Genomic DNA, 16,879 nt, shown 5'->3' on the forward strand with positions numbered 1-16,879 from the left:
TATATATACAAACTACCATTTGCTCCTCACCATTTGAAATTTCTCCAGTGTCTTCAACGCAAGCTTCAGGAGGCTATTTACCGCGCACGGTCAAATATTCAAGCTGGAAGAATATAAAATGCAGCCTAGTGATTGCTCGATCGAGGTCACAAGAAAAATTGAGCTCTGATGTGCATGACGTAGGTAGAAGACTTGAAGAAGAATGCTGGAATGTCCGTTGTCATCCTAGGCTCTTGATTAATAAAATAAGGTGTACAAGGTGAGGGTTAAGTATTCCGAGGGAACTCCTACTGAAATGATTGGTCCTGGCCGGGTGATGTACACGTTTCTATATGGTTTGAGAACCAACAACTAATATAGAGCTAGTTAAACTACTCATACTGCAGGACAAATCTTGGCCCTTAGGAGGATGAGTGAGAAGCCGGTGGGTGCCAAGATATCCTTGGCGCCAAGATATACCGAGTGAGCAGTCATGAACGAGTGATGGTTGGTGTACACGCCTGAATGATTGATTGATTGATAATTCATTAATTGTGTGTATGCACCTGAAAATTTCAGACTACCGTGCGAGATATCGTATGCTACATGGTGTTAATGCCATCCCATGTTATCTTTGTGGCTTAAGAAGTGTTTTGTGGATCCATGGAGCCGGTATGCATATATGATAAACGTCGAATACCCGCCGGCTCCCCATTAATCCATAGTTCATATATATATGACCGATAGAGGATCGATAGTCTCATGATAAAACCGTGTTATTTTATCTGCAGAAGTAGCGACAGACGTTTAGGAAGAAGAATACTTAGAATGTACAAAGAATACCTTAGCGTAACTCCTTTAGCAAGTACTTACCTAGGTACAAAACACTTCGATGATCCTCCGGCTTTCTACCCTAATCCAACACAATTAAACAATTGTTAGATTGACAAAACACTTTCCCTTGGTCTAAACTCCCTCCTATTCATCATACAACGTGTTTAAACCGGAATTCTAGAGCTTAAAAAGAATAATCAGGCAGTTTGCACCCCCCGAATGAAAAAGGGAAGAACGGCAGCCGATGTCGCCGGTGACCGGTATCTATATAGGGCTACGCCGAAGTAAGCGGAGGAATAGGCAAGATTAGAGCTATGCCAAAGTTTCTGGTACGATCGTGTGCATGGTTTTCCAATACACTCCAAAGAGTTACAAACCGATTCATCCGTGCTCACCTCCTTCGAGAAGTACGCCGTGGACTCAGGATCGGGATAATCGAGTTCCAGCTCAAACATCAGATCTAGATCTGGTGATTGTCGTCCGTTTCCGTGGCCATCGTCGCAGCCATCTAATACCGATACATCGGTGGCGCCCTCTGTGCATGTACTACGGCAAGTCGGGAAAGAAACCTCCGCTCTCTGCTGTAGACGTTTTAGCCTTTTTAACGTTTGAGACTTTAGGTCTGTATACGAAGTCTGGAGAGAGATATCGTCTTCCCACTCATCTTCAGTAGCTCTGCAGCTGGTCATAGATGCCGAGTCGGGAAGAGCAATAATATCTTCTTTCTCATTATATTCCTCGCCGTCTATTGTACCACTAGTTCTTTCACTGATTTTCTCCGTATACTGCAAGTTATCGGGTAGATTACCATAACATTCCGGGCAGCGCTCGAACCCTCGATATTGGTCGTCGTCCAAGAGGTGCCGGCAAATGCAGTGATAACGGTTGCCAGCATGAGAGGCACCGGGTTTAGGCTCAGGACATTCTATAACGACGCATTGCCCTGTCGCAGGTTCATACCCACAAATGTATTGGATATAGAGATACTGGTACATCTTATTGTTGCAATGGTTGGGGTGGTAGTTAATGCGAGGAAGGCGATGGATGAGGTTGAATACTGATGTACACGAGAACTAAGTGGAGTATTTCATCAGAAAAGTGGACAACTTGTTCATTTCAATTATTTTTAAGCCATGATCGTGTTTCTTCCCTTGTCTTTGACCCTTTTTCAAAGGACCACATAGATCCTAATCTTGATGGAATCCACGTACGCGTATATATATCATACGTATACATTAAACAGTACCCGTAACGTCATATAGGTAAAGCTGTTATGCACGCTTGCTTGTTGTAGACCCAGTCTAGTACAGTACAATCTCCTTATAAGGGTACAAAAGTGGCGCGAAGTCGTACCCTTATAGGGCGTCTACCCTTATAGGAGGAGCAAATATGTACCTTCGAAGCCAATTGAGGGCCCCAAACACCTACCCTCATAAGGCGAATACCCTTATAACCCGAACCCTTATAAGGAGATTGTACTGTAACCGTAACTCTGACTCCAATTCTATCCGCCGGTACGTCATGAAATATTCGATACCTACATATCCTTATCCATAATGTTACTTATGGCAGTTCTATCGTTGGTTACATGTACTCATTTCGGCGATTGCAAGCTGGGACGCAAGCGGAGGAAGGGTACATGACGCATGTACAGGTTGTATTACGATCCATGAGTACGTTATATACATAGTATCTCCCCCGCCTCTCTCGCTTAATATCACCCCTCTTCACGCTTTTCGCGCTTGGGCCGGAGGATAATATATCCCGTTGACCCTTTAATCTTGACTCAGGACTAGGTAGGTCCTACTGTGTTGTATTATATATCTCCAAAGGCTTAGGACAACTCTCAAGATCTATATCTAATAAGTATATAGATATACCGATATGCAATGTGTTATTTAAAGGTTTTGATTGGCCAGGTTTGAGGGGTTTTCTTTTTCTCTATCAAATATGTTTGTCAGTAAGTAGATATTCTATCAAATATGTTGGAGTTAGTAGATATTCTATCAAATATGTTTGAGTCAGCCAGTAGATATTGGTTCCAACATACCTTGAGTCAACCAAATAGTATATCAGATATGTGCACAGGGCATCTTGGGGTTTCAGTGATCTTAAGCGTTGGTAAACTGATATTGTTTAAGCCATAACAGTTCCTACTCCGGCCAAAGGCCGGAAAATGCTTGTATTTTCTAAATATATAATACAGTTTGGTTGCAATTGTGCTTCCGGCCACTTCAAAATTCGTATGTTCAAGCAAGGACGCAATTGAAATGGGCCGGCCCGAGTATTAAAATCTGAGGCATGGCCCGAGCCTCAAAGATGAGCCTGGGCCTAATATAAATTTGGGAGGAAAATATTAAGTTCTTCTGATCTGCTGAGCGTGTATGGGGGGAGTTCGTCGATGGGAGAGAACAGATAGAACTTCGCTATATATTCTTTTAACCCCCCCAACGCCCTATCTCATGATATTTGCTGCTTCAGCCCCATCTGCCCCCATATTATCCCTCAAGCCATCTTTACCCAGCCTACCTGGGACTCAAAGGTTCAGATGCCTGGCCAGCTAATACGGGCTCAAAAATACGAGGCCCAGAGGGCCAAGGAAGGGCCCGGGCATGAAGGCCCGACCAGAGGCCCATTCTCGTCCTTACGTTCAAGAACCAATGATGAAACAAGCTAGCTTTTAATATCTTGCAGGTTATCAAAATGATCCGGACGTTCACGTCCCAATCACGCAAATCGGCCACAATAAACAAATTTTGAAACTACTGCCATTTAGCCCATAATGAAATAAAGGTAATACAAGTCCGACAGCTATGATCTTTGGATAGAATCAGCAGAGAAGGCAACCAAATATCAGAAAAGACGAAGACCACGAGTGGCAGATTGTGGTTGAAGCTATGATGGCTCAAGTGAAGGCCAAGCTGGTAGACCGCGCCGGTCAGGAAACCAATTCCAGACTAGATGTATAACTGTTTATACCGGCTGGCGTTGTCAAATACTATCCTATCTTAAAATTCATATTTGCTTGATATCTGCGTTGTGATAGCGCGTAGACGACTCCACCACTCACCCGGACATTTGATGGTCGGGGTGAGAGGAATCTATGTGGTTAGGTTAGGGCTAGGGTTTATGCATACTATATTACTCGCTATTTGCGGGTCCAAGCAAGATATCTCGTATCTAATACAATCCTTAACACCAGTACGAGTACTCCTCTACTACAATATGCCCGTGAAAATTCTAGATAGTTTATTATATGAAATGGTTCATTCAGCTACATGCTTGCTTAGCCAGACCGGTTTTCAAGAGTTGAGCTTGATATTTCTTGTACGTAATGCTAATCCCATGATTTGAAGTCAACCACCACGGACGAGTGAAAGCTTGCTTCAATTAGCACTTTCTGGTTAGATCGGGTTTGCATATCGAACGCGGGGTTGCAACCTCCAGTGCGCTATTAATAAATTGGTACCAAATTTGTTATGTACTGTAAATTCTGACGTTTCTGAACACGACTGCTATTGCATACCATACAAAAAAGCGCCAAATCCACCTTTTTGTATACCATACAATATTTATCGTATTCGGAAACGCTATGAAATTACGAGTATGCAACGGAAGGTAAAACTTCGGAATAAAGTTAATATGAACATATTTTTAAGTGACGCGTAGTACTACATGTAGTTTGAGGCCGCGAGAGATGGAAAATTATAATCCTGGATATTGCATTTCATTACAGCTATAGCCCTGAATACATGTACAGCCACTCTGCAAAAGTGTTCGTGATTCCGATTTCGGAGTGAGACATTTCTCCATAGGTAACCCTGGCGGACCATCAAAAAAACCCTAAGAGAAGACTTTCCCAGTGATCAATGGCGCCCGGAATCAATGAAGAATAAGATCAATGACCTATCTTCTTTTATATATAGTCACGAACTATATTATATATTTTTCGTTGTTTTAAATCTCAACATTAATTAATAACATCAACGTTACGGGTGCGCCACACTGCGCACTGACATTAAAACTAAATCACGAACACTTTTGATGAGTGGCTGTATATATACTACATATATGAAGTTAGCTAGATCCTTCATCTTTGGATAAACGCTCTTTTATAAACTACATGCAGATGGTGGAGCATGGTAATTATGATCTGGGCTTAGACATGGCAGCGGCCAGCAAAACTCGGTCACTGCTATCCCATGGTAGGATGAAACTTGTCAAACTTGCGACCTCCATTTTCCAGCTATCACTAGCCTAGTGTGGTAATTGTTGGAAATTCTTGATTGGCTCTGTTCCGTAAAAGCAAGACAATTCTTTTATTAAGTGGTGCACGGTCCAGGTCGCAAGTTTGACAACTTTCATCCTACTATGGGATAAAAGGACCCGCTATATATTTGCGATATACTTAAGCAATAATATATAGCTATAGGGTTACACATTAATTGGTCATGATAAGATTGGTAATTCATAACGCATCACTCGCAGTACTATCTACCATATTTAATAAGTATCGCTTCGCCTAGCTCACATTGTCAGCGCTACAGCATCATGCCATCGACGATGAGAAGGAATGAAATGACCTCTAACCAATCTAGACGACAGCTAGTGCTATAAGTACTTGCATCCTCAAAACTAAAAGCTCCATTAACTAATTACATGAGTACATATTGTGATCATCTACCATATACGTAATATAAAGTACTATATTAATCTACCCACCAAAAACACCAGTAAACCATCCTCTTCCTACTTCTCTCTCACTCGCCACCCTCTCTACCAAAGCCTCCATCGCCGCCCGATCCGCCAAAACTTTTCCGTCTACAACTCTCTCCTTTACTTCACCCCGACTAAATACCAACAGGGTTGGTACCTTATTAACCTACGCACGACCTCAAATTAGCCGCTACCCAATCCATAAATCAAATCCCAAACATACAGTGTACCGCATCCCCACGTCCATCATCCCTGGCGCATCCAACTCCATCTCCGCAAACCCGACACCGACATTACGGCGCTCTAGGATCTCGGAGAGCAATGGCTTGACTGCACGGCAGCTGGAGCAGTAGGAGGTTGTCCAGAGGGTCAGTAGGGGGATGGATGTAGTAGTGGTGAGGCGGAGAAGCGTGTGGAAGTCGTGATCATTGCGGACACTACAGTGATATTAGCAAGAGGGCCAATGTCACGTAGGGATGGAAGAAGTGTTTACGGGTCATAAATACGGTTATTTAGGGCATTTGTGGAGGCGGTAAGTGTCCGAATGTGCGGTCGGAGAAGTTGGGGAGTTTTGGGGGCTATTCGGGGCAGCATTTTGTCCAAGAATCTACAAGTGGTAGATTCCAAAGTCTTAGGAAATGGTCTTCGGGTGGGTTTTTGGTTGATGTCAACTGGGTGAAACGGCGTCAACTGGGTGAAACTACGTCAGTGGCTTGGCGGACTGGGCCACCCGCATGGATTCAGGGATCGAGTGCTTGTCCGCCTGACCTTGAGATAAAAGTACCTGGTTGCCTGAAGTCCTATCATTGACAGCCCAGGCAAACCCCCAATTCCTCGCCCACTCAATGAAATGGAAAGGGGAAAAAAAAAAAAAAAAAAGACGCTTAATTATCATTATCGCTGATACCGCATCCCCTCTCCACCCCGCACTCGTTAATACAAACGACATAAACAAGAAAATAAAATAAACGTAAAAGGTAAAGGTCAAAAGCAATAAAGAATAAGAAGTAAAGGGCAGTGCCCCTCCCCAAATTTCAACGCCCGCTCTCACCGAAGCATTGAAACGCCATATACCCAACCGAACCGAACCGAAACCAGACCCGCCTATCCCCTTAACCCCTAACAAGTTGAAATAAGACATAGCACTGCTATTGCCTTAACAAACAGAGGAGACAACATAATGGAAGAAAAACAAAAATATCAATGCACGCAGAACAAGTCGGAAATCATGCGGTGGACAATAACCAATGGAGGCAAAGACAAAAACGAAAGGAAAAAAAGAACATGAAAAGATGCAAACAACTATACTCACTACCCGGCACAGAGTACTGCAATCCCCAATTCTGCTTGTTAGTTGCACTCTTTAGACTTCCATTGTTTCCAAGAACCCGTCGTCGTCATATTCATCTCCTCCCCAGACACTTGAACTCTCTTGAAATTCATCGTCAAACACATCGTCGTCACTATCGTCCCACCCTTCTTGTCCGGAACTTACACCGCCCATATCTGCCCTCCATCCGCCCACCCTGTTGATCTCCATCGGCGAGTGCGATAACGAGCTAAGCCCTCTTAAATATAAGTAACAAACTCTCTTTTTATGCTTGTTAAAGAAAAAGAGGTTTGTGGACCATATGAGACCCTCCTCGCCATACGGGTCGTCCGAGACATCGTCAGGCGAGTAGGTGTATATGTTGCAACTGAGAAGGTCCATCTCCTTATCGATAGTGTCCCACATTTTAGGTAAGGCTTTAGAGGGATTCACGCCAAGATTAAAGAGCGTGGTATTGAAGTTGTTCATAACTGGTCTTAGATGTCTCTCGCGCCTAAAGTCGGAGGGTTTTAGAACTGTTGAGAAGTCGTAGTCTGAGTGGGAAGCGTTCAGGGTTGCGATAAGATAAGCAAAAGTGCGCCGAGCAGAGATCTGGTCGAGAGGTCCAAACGGCGAATGGAGGGTTTGATAAACTGCTTTCGACTGATTCTTACCACCGAGGGTTGCCGCTGAGGTCGCACTTGATTTTGGGGGCGATAGAGACTCCGATAGTCTCAGGTCGGCTTCATAGCGGTTGGTGATAGTGTTGGAAATATTTTTGTATAATTTCTTATCAGCGCCGGCGGCCTGAATAAATCGGTGCCCAGGTAATAAAGAATGGGCAATATGTTAGCTTGATATCGAGCTGTAAACAAGCTTTATGTATTTCATTCTATTGTTTTTTTTTCTTTCTTCTTTCTTTATAAGAATATTCAGAATGAGCTGGGCATAGCGACCTTGGTGGTGTAAATGTCACAGCCGCCAACGACTCGACAGTCTGGTGTGTCGAAGACGAGGGCGCGATTGATAACATCCAACTCGCGGAGTGGTAGGAACTGTTGGAAGGTGCAGGTGTCAGCTCAGGGGAACTTTTGAGGGGAGATGCCAACGGTGCAGGTGATGTGCAACCGAGGTGCATGACAATGATCGGAAGCTCTAAATACTAACCTTCATGTTGAGTAAGGTCTGTTGAAAGTGGGAGGATGGTTTGATTAAGGTTATCGTAAGTGAGGAGTAGGTAAGATTGCTAGAGGAGGATAAGGATTGGGAGGAGGTTTGTAGGGTTGTGAAGGTTGTTGGTCGGCTGATGAAGCAGTAGCAGCAACTCAGGGGATGTGCTGAGGATTTGTAGGGGGTGAGGACAGCTGGACCACACGTAATCCCGGATCTTGGAAATAGAATGGTGTGGTGTGAATTTACTACCTAGTATTATGGACTGGCTTTCTTTGTACTCTAGTTTATCGGCACTGCTCTATAGGTACTTCTTGTAACGCCTTTGGCGGTACATACAGAAAATAGACAACCCCCTTAGATATGCTGATGGTATATTGGTATGCTGATCCGTGAGGGCTAGATGTTTAACAGGCAGGCGTGCTAGAAATGGGCGACATGATTGGGATGAATATAATTGGAGCTGTGTAGAAGGTGGTAATCGGTACGGTCGGGCGCTTTAGGGAGACCATCCGAGGTAGAACCACTTTGCGGGTACTATTCAGCACATATCAGCGTTTATTCAAGAACATTCAATCGCCCATTGGCATGGGTGGCCTTGTGACATCATGCCCTTCCCCACGTTTATCCTTGGTTGGCCGGGCCGTCAACTCCCGATCCCAGCTTGCCTAGAGCCTGACATTAACTGTGCCATTAATAGAGCTGCTATTCGGCTGCTTGAGGATAGATACAGATGTTTATTCACCTGAAGGTGAGAGTGCGCATGCGCGATGTACATGTCTGATTCCTCGAGCATAAAACCCGTTTTCATAGCTAACTGATCGCGAGCTATCGTACACGTGGGTTGGGAGAGAAACATCATTCAACATTTCTCCTGTACTAGGCTCACACTATAATCTTTTGAGGGGCCAAGTTCCAACTACGACCAAGGGTGCTGTGGCTCTCAGATCCCGAGCAGAGTTATTATCCGAAGACACTCTCACGGTGCCTGCCATTTTCGATCCTTCTACACAGCTTGATCAACAGCTTAGTTACAGGGTTCAAAGCTCACACATCCTAATTGTCGTCAACATAACTCCATCACTTCTACTTCCTCCAGCTAGTTCACCACTTCTGACAACAACTTCAAGCACTTATACCTCAGAGCTATGTATCCACTGCACAAGACTTGAAGAACGTTGTTGGATGGTTCTCGGTCTTATGATTAGTAAAGTTGGATGAATATGGTGTGAAATTGAACTTCGAAACTATCCAAGGAGCTTGAAAAAGATATATGTTTCTATCTGGCAAATATGGAAACATGGATTGAACGCCTTGGTGGCTAGTGTCGATAGTTCGAAGCTGACTCGTGAATTCCGATGTTGAGTCCTGAACTTCATGGCTCTCCCGGGTTGCTTGGGGGGCTAGGGATATTGCGGGACTCATGAAACACTCACTAGGACCCGAGCCACAACCTTGGTAGTCCACCGCCGAAAATCTCTTTAGACGACCAATATATATTACCTTGCCTGCTAATAATCTGATTAGTTACTTAATCCAGAAGTGGGAGATTTCGACGCCGTTTGGTACGCCGGAATTCATGGCGGGAGCTGTCATTAGTTTTGAACTCGGTAGAAACCTCGATCCCTACCATCGTGCAGTTTAAGTTCGAGTCCTCAGTGGAAGTCCTTCAAGAGGTTGAGGAGTCTGTCATAATTAAACGGTGATGACTCTAAGTCATTAGAATTCCCGAGTCGGCCTAAATCAATCCTAAACATTTACTACTCATATCGTGAATATAACCTATTATCTCGGATAGTAATGGGGTACGGTGGTACAAAATCATCTGAGAATGACCATACTTCGTAGCTGTACTTATGTTTTCGAGCACTCAGATACATATGCGATGGCAAAGTGTTAGTTGACGCTCCAGTAGATTAACAAATTACCCAGCTTTATACGTTTTTCACCCCCTGAGTCAGAACAGTTGACTCATATCTTATGTCATTACCCATACTACCTATCATGCAACGTTTTTGCCGGAATCGATCTTATATTTCTTTGGATCTCGGATAAACTACATATACTGGAATCGTCTGCAACCTTCCTTTACGCCGCGAGAATATGGAACGGCTTTGCTATGATCACCCGGAGTGAATAAACATTACTTCACAACATGCTCCAGAGCTTACAAATCATTCTGACTTACAGTTTCGATCATTTCCTACGGCCATATTTAATTATCAGGCTAGTACATGCGAGAGAGAAACCGAATTTGAGAAACCATATAGTATGACTTAGTCATAGTCTATCACTCGCATTCATCGACAACACTTTCCCTACTTATCTTGTATCTGTGCAACGATACCATTGATAGACGTGGCATTCAGGGCCTGAAACTTCGAGTCCTGTTAGCTCTCTCAAGGATAACCCCGGGAATGGATATTGATATTTAACATCAGACCAAATATCGTGATATCATTGGCTACTCCAGCCCTCACCGAAACAAACTACTCCTATGCTAGATGGCCATAGAACCGGCAGCATTCTATAGGGTTTAGATCCGGCCGTTTCGGGTAAACATAACTTGCAATCAATTGATCACAACTGGTCCAGCAGAGACTTTTCTCAACTGCAGTAAGCTGACGATAGAGGAGTAGTCGGCGACTTCTAAATCGACGCGGAAATGGCTATTGACGTGTTCAACTTGGCTGGTCCAAAAACAGAAATCAGAACAAATCCCATCCTGGGTTATGACGAGTGGTCGTGTGCACAGTTTTAAATTTCTTCCCGTATCTGGACCAGTGGTTCGCTTCTATGGGTCACGTACAGCGGCCCTACATATAACATAGAGAACTTGTGAACAGAAGAAAACTGAGGCAGTGTCCATGCGGAGCTAGGCGGCCGCGGGGTAAGTGCAGCCCATTAGAATATTTCAAAAGTGCAAGAACCACTCTGGAGCTCTCTCTGCTCTTGGGCACAAGGCGCTAAGTCATACATATTCAGAATGACTAGAGCTATAGAAGCGCCTTGGCACATTCCACGCTCTTTTTGTCAGATACTTACTTGCTTACCAACATATATGTATGAACCAGAAAATGGAAGTACTGAAGTGCCGTTCTGCCATACAATCAATCTTTGGTCTTTAGCGTTTTCTGGCTTATATGCTAGTAAGCAAGTACAGATTGGATCTGTTCTACATACAAAGTTGGTAGAAAACGTGCCAAGATAAGATATCGTCAAGTATCCTATCGTATCCGGCACCTTCCGGGAACTGAGGTCCTGTTATCACGGGTTCAACTTAGATGCCCATAGGGCTGTCAGGATGGTGTGCGGATATTATCATTAATTGGACAATGTGTTTAAGAACATATTGTGCATATGCCAAGATATTGCGAGCCGATAACAGAGACGGGTGTTTAATCTAAACTCGAGGACTTGGATAACAATGAGAAATCTCTCTCCTGCTCACCAATATCCCAATTGTTGTCAGCCAAAAACCTTTATTATTAATTTTATTTATTAGGCTTATTTATAAATAAACTACCTAGGGGAGAGTACTATTAGGAGGCAGGGCTTTTGAGTGAGACCTGATAGCTCGATGATCCTTTTAGCGTCGTGTTGTAACGTTGAGACAGTCTCATATTTTTATCTTGTGTCGAAATCTCTCCTCCACTAGAAAAAAGCGTAAGATTTCGGGGCGGTTCCCCCATTTGGAGCTTTCGGCCCTTATGCAGTGCAGTCCAAGCCCTGATAGAGCGATCGTTCGCAGCATACAAGCCCTGAGTAAGCATGGTACGCGTATCGGCTTATGCGACGCTGTAATCAGCACTAGTAGATCTCCAGGAAACAGAAAAACTTCAAGTCGGATAGATACTCCAATCATTCTGTTCTCGCGATGCTAAACTATCACCCCCTGCAGCCCCGTGTATAAATACATACAAAATCTTGTCGTGGGCCCGACCAAAAGCGTCTATTTACGAATGTTGAGAACTGATCGAAGGCTAGCACATTGAATCAACAAGGGAGCGCATACCTGTCCGTTAAGTACCTACATGTACATGTAGGCATTGCTTATTATAACACAACTAAATGTAGAGCATCGATCTTAGGGAGAGCAAATTTCGGGGTTATGGTGAGATATTGTCGAGAATTTCGGTAATCAGATATATCAGTGGTAAATATATACATGGGAACTGGCAAGGATTTGATGCTCTCAAAAGTCTAGACGCGGAGGCTTTATTTATCCTGGACTTCAATTTCAAGTCCCGTCTGGAAGGAAAAAAAAAAAAAAAAAAAGAGGGGGGGAAATTCCTCTTGATATTAAAGTCTAGCTTGGGTCGCAAAGATGACCGAGCTAGCTTGGCACCTGAACTGGCCGGGACCATGTATGTAGTTAGACATAGAGTTGACATGGATTACTGTGACTTCAAAGTTTAAGAAGACGACCTAAGCAGCTGTAAGTTGAGATGTACATACACGTTTGGTGAAAATGAACCACATACTCGGGGCAGGTAAAAAGTACCGGACAATGCAGGTTTTTGGTTCACCAATGGGTGCGCGTGCTAGGCGTGAGCTACTGCAAAAAAGCCCAGAGACAAAACTTGCATTGTCCGGTACTTTTTACCTGCTCCGAGTACTTGGTAAGCGCTCCATTATAATTAAATGTATCCTATGGGAATAGTCCAGGATTGATGGTATAATGTCAAATTAAAGATTGCCCATGTCAGTACTCTATTTAAGTGTGGTTATATTTATCGGCATACTAGACCTAACCTATTCTAGTCTGATGAGATGGATGTGTAAGTGCCGTTTGTATATACATGTACCTACATATCTATGAATGTACTCTAGAGTACATGTAGGTACATGAAGTAGTCAATATATTACATGTGTGTACATGCGTGTAGGAGTAGTCAACATATCTCATAAATCGATCGACGTAACTACCTGTAGCGCCTACTCTTGTCTGACTTCGTGTTGTGTTTTTGCAACCAAACGGGGGTGATTGCTTTTGATCGACCGTAGATGAGTGGATGAAAATATTGAATGGAATCTCAGACAATTGTGTAAACTCATCCGGCTCGCACGGCAGCAGGATTACTCGTATTTCAAAGATTCGAAACCTGTCCGTAGGTACAGATGCATGGCTGTACTGGACACCATGTTTGTGGCGGAGATATCCAAAGGATGTATGTAAGAGATGTCGTTGAACTGGGGCGTTTCAGCGTGCGCCTTCGAGAAGTGAGACCCCAAAGCTTGACTCGGCATGCAGAAATCAAACCTAAGCTTTTCAGCCGCACCCTCAGATCTAGAAGGACTTCCGTATGCACCCCCCAGTCGGGACTATGTACCTACTCTACCTATCCCCTCGGGGCTACAATTCGCCAATCGGGGAGCGGTACATACATAGAACGTGGCTTTCAGGATTAGAGATCAATTGCAGCGTATCACCAGCTCGGGATAGCACCGGTTTTGGCTGTAGGCAAGACAGGAGGATTTTTTATTTCTACTAGCTGTCCTCCCCCCCTCCCCTCAATCACATAAACCCTCTCTTCCAATCTTTTTTCTCTTCATCCTATTATAAATCAATTTCCGGCGCAACTTTCTCGTTTCTCAACTTTTTTGTCTTAGTCGCCGACAAATTAACACGCAAGAATCAAGGGTTTCTCCGTTCATTCGTGATTTGCAGTAATGTCTTTGGAGCCCAGGCCTTCTGTTCGGTCGGCTAGTGGATACAGAAGAGTGAGTATACATCCAGACGAGGGTGAAATGAGAAGTATAGACGGTGTTGTCCACGTACACCCCCGAGGAGAGGAAGATCCCGACTCGGATCCAGATCTTCGTATATCTCGACGTGTTACGGAAGACTTCCAGAGAAGATGCGGGAACGGTAGGAATCCTCTATTTTTCGATCTATTCAAATATTCATAAAACTTAACATTCATGTGTCTAGCCATACCGCCGCAATGGAAACCCCAAAACCCTGAAGAGCTACAAACACATTTCAGTACAATGAATAGGGAGACCCAGTCTCACTTAGCCCGACAGCACTCGGCAAAGAAGCAGTTTTTTCACCTACTCTGGAAGATACTCTTGAGATGGTTCGCTACTTTCGTACTTTCCGCAGGCATGTTGGTCACATTTTATGAGTTTGAAAAGGTTATGATTTTGGACAAATCCCAGAAAAGATGGTTCAACGCTTTGTCCACAGGTCTATATTTAACACTGGGACTAAATCTTGCCGTATGTTTTGACTTGCTATTTTAATTGGAGAAGTGGTCATTTACGAAATGATATCTTTAAAATCTTCACAATCTTGCACACGTTTCTATTTGATAGCAAATTTCTTAGAGCTAACCGTAACCTTTTCTTGATAATACCAGGGTTCATTCAAAGGGATGGCAACTATCATCCGATGGAAGCTACTATCAAGGAAGTCTCATTCATTAGAAGAAGTATGCATTACCCGCCCGGAAACAATAGTTTATGAGTTAGGTCACTGATTGATTGTGCGATAGGTGGACTTTATTCTAGGAATATCTAGTTTGATAAAGGTTTTCCGTTTCGGCCTCCATAGTTTGAAAGGCCGACCGCTGCGAGCGTTCCTTTGCTTCTTATGGCTTCTCATTAACTGTGTAAGTATCACCGGCTTTTGTGCTTAGCATTGCATACACAAAGACCTAACAATATGTTTAACAGATTGGGAGACTTTCTGTTGCTCTTACGGGGTTAACATACAGCTATGATAGTGCCGACGCATTTTTTTCTACTCCAGGACAAGTGGCCATCAGTGACCTGTCGTACTTTTGGCCCTCGAATGATACAAGTGAGAAACCGGCACCAGGCGCCGAGTATTCTACAGCTCATGCTTGGGGCTTATGTAAGTTCTGTTGCGGCTGGCTGGAGACATTGACTTTTGATGCATAGAGGGGCTGACCTAAATCTACGCCTTCAGCTTCAATATTACTTGGTAATTCAGAGGAATCTCACTTTGGTGAATTTGCTCATGTTCTTGAAAATCACGATGGACAATGGCGTTACTATGTAGGCATCTGGACGTATTTGAAGTACGACAGGGATATATTCTGATATAAACATAGTTCCGGGAATATAGCCCAACTAACCAAGCCATATCACACAAATCGGACCGGTATATTACGGTCTCTACGACTTGCAATTATTTTCCTGTGATAAAGGGCCAAAATGGCACTACAGATTCTATCACATATCGTAATGGTACTGAAGAAATAGAGCTTAAAGATGTCGGGGTATGTGCATTCTGTTTACTATTCGCTGTTGAAATCATTAACAAGGATCTAGTATCATTCACGCGGCGTAACGTGGGTTTATAAATAAATTCCACCATTTCCATACAGAGGAAACTAACAGTCTTACTTTAGAACTTGGTTGAACCTACGAAGTGATTTATTGGGAAATGCCGAATGGTACTGTGGACCTAGATGCGCTGCCATGGCTGCTATCCAATATCTTCCATACGACCCCAACCTAGATGCCGATATTGAGAAACGAGATGATGATGACGAGGATGACCAGAATAGCGATTCAAACGAATACGGATCCTATTTCTCATGTACAATTGACATTTCAGAAGTGCACAACGCCAAAATTCCCGAACACCATCTTCCAGATCGAATGGCAGTCATCGCGGCAGGTGCGATCGGTTCTCAAGGATATGCGAACGGATACAATACCTCATGGGCTTCTGTTGGTTACTATGAAGGGTGAGATTAAATTCAAAAAAAAAAATCCTGTCAATATGTGTTTCTAACCAAGAGGGCAGGACAATGTGGGGTGAACGTGTGGAAGGGGATGCAGAACGTATGGCTGAGTTAGGCGGCCAATTTGCGTGCGGAGTAATTGCATCCCGTGATCAATTTGGGTCATCGACCATCAAAGCCCAGGGGAATAAGCCTGCGATTGGTGTGCTATTGAAGATTAAATGGCCAGAAACGGTTAGTACTAGGAAAATTATCTCGTCTATATAATTCTTGTGTTAATCCAACCCGTAGATTGCGATACTTGGGGGAATTTTGCTGGCACAATTAATCATGGGGTTGATGGTCATCTTATGGTCAACTACGGTCATCTGCAAGGCCGACTCTTATCTAGCCACGGCAAGATTACTTAGACGTGAGAGTGCCCTTGGTTTTAGGCATAAGTCAACTCTTACTAATGTTGGGAAATTTGTAGCAATTGTCGAACGTCTTGGACCAAATGGTTGCTATCTCACAGGCCAAGAAATATCCAGTACCTTTGAAGGCCGTGTGGTGTATGGTGTTCGAGTGGATCCATCGGGTACGCGTCACCATCTCGATATTGGTGAGGACATCACTGTGAAGAAGCACTTTCCCGAGGGCTGGTACGACGGAGAGGAGGATTCGATGTATCCGAAGAGTAGTACTTCCTGCCAGGAGACAAAATCTTTAGAGAGAGCCGGAATTGTACGAGACAAAACCAGCACCCCAAGGCTACGGAGACGCCGGATCATAAAGAAAACTCGACGTGGTACTGTCTTTGTTTAATTCTATATAGTCCTCGGGGATTCTTTTGTTTATTTTATATGTTTATTACCGGCTGCATGCCACATCATGTAGATTTTCTTCATCATTTTCATTGTTCGGGGAGTATTTCGCACCAATTAATTAGATCTCCTTATAATAGATAGTCATCCGCATTCTTTGATTAGAGTAGAAAGACCTCCTAAACCACTTTTATATCTTTCCTTTCCTTTCTCTTCCCCTTTTTCCATCCACTCCCCCTTTCTTTTCCTTTTTTGTTTGCGGGGGGATGAATTTTTTTTTATAAAAGATGGATGATCAGAGCTCAGAAGTAAACGTGCTTTCATAGGTATATTTCAAAGTTTTATTT

General features: G+C 43.6%; 4 protein-coding genes across 4 annotated transcripts; 1 reads left to right on the forward strand and 3 right to left on the reverse strand.

Annotated features, from left to right (window-relative positions):
- Positions 1 to 1,010: 1,010 nt before the first annotated feature.
- On the reverse strand, positions 1,011 to 1,808 carry H6S33_011425 (uncharacterized protein; the record flags this gene model as incomplete). Its single annotated transcript, XM_044842785.1, has 1 exon — positions 1,011 to 1,808. The coding sequence occupies one exon, from the start codon at positions 1,806 to 1,808 to the stop codon at positions 1,011 to 1,013; it is 798 nt and encodes a 265-aa protein (XP_044696193.1).
- Positions 1,809 to 5,527: 3,719 nt separating this feature from the next.
- Positions 5,528 to 6,123, reverse strand: H6S33_011426 (uncharacterized protein; the record flags this gene model as incomplete). Its single annotated transcript, XM_044842786.1, has 3 exons — positions 5,528 to 5,695; positions 5,753 to 5,966; positions 6,023 to 6,123. The coding sequence occupies 3 exons, from the start codon at positions 6,121 to 6,123 to the stop codon at positions 5,528 to 5,530; spliced, it is 483 nt and encodes a 160-aa protein (XP_044696194.1).
- A 769-nt stretch (positions 6,124 to 6,892) lies between these two features.
- H6S33_011427 (uncharacterized protein) lies at positions 6,893 to 8,011 on the reverse strand (the record flags this gene model as incomplete). The annotated part of the gene is made up of 4 exons (XM_044842787.1): positions 6,893 to 7,088; positions 7,158 to 7,645; positions 7,795 to 7,893; positions 8,006 to 8,011. The coding sequence occupies 4 exons, from the start codon at positions 8,009 to 8,011 to the stop codon at positions 6,893 to 6,895; spliced, it is 789 nt and encodes a 262-aa protein (XP_044696195.1).
- Positions 8,012 to 13,681: 5,670 nt separating this feature from the next.
- Positions 13,682 to 16,533, forward strand: H6S33_011428 (uncharacterized protein; the record flags this gene model as incomplete). Its single annotated transcript, XM_044842788.1, has 12 exons — positions 13,682 to 13,880; positions 13,944 to 14,233; positions 14,374 to 14,445; positions 14,509 to 14,625; positions 14,690 to 14,870; positions 14,946 to 15,034; positions 15,091 to 15,258; positions 15,311 to 15,330; positions 15,391 to 15,732; positions 15,792 to 15,963; positions 16,021 to 16,141; positions 16,202 to 16,533. 12 exons carry the CDS (start codon positions 13,682 to 13,684, stop codon positions 16,531 to 16,533), a joined length of 2,103 nt encoding a protein of 700 aa, XP_044696196.1.
- Between the last annotated feature and the right edge of the window lie 346 nt (positions 16,534 to 16,879).

This window comes from Morchella sextelata, assembly GCF_020137385.1.
Source record: "Morchella sextelata strain SCLS chromosome Unknown scls_6, whole genome shotgun sequence".
Classification (NCBI taxonomy): Eukaryota; Fungi; Ascomycota; class Pezizomycetes; order Pezizales; family Morchellaceae; genus Morchella; species Morchella sextelata.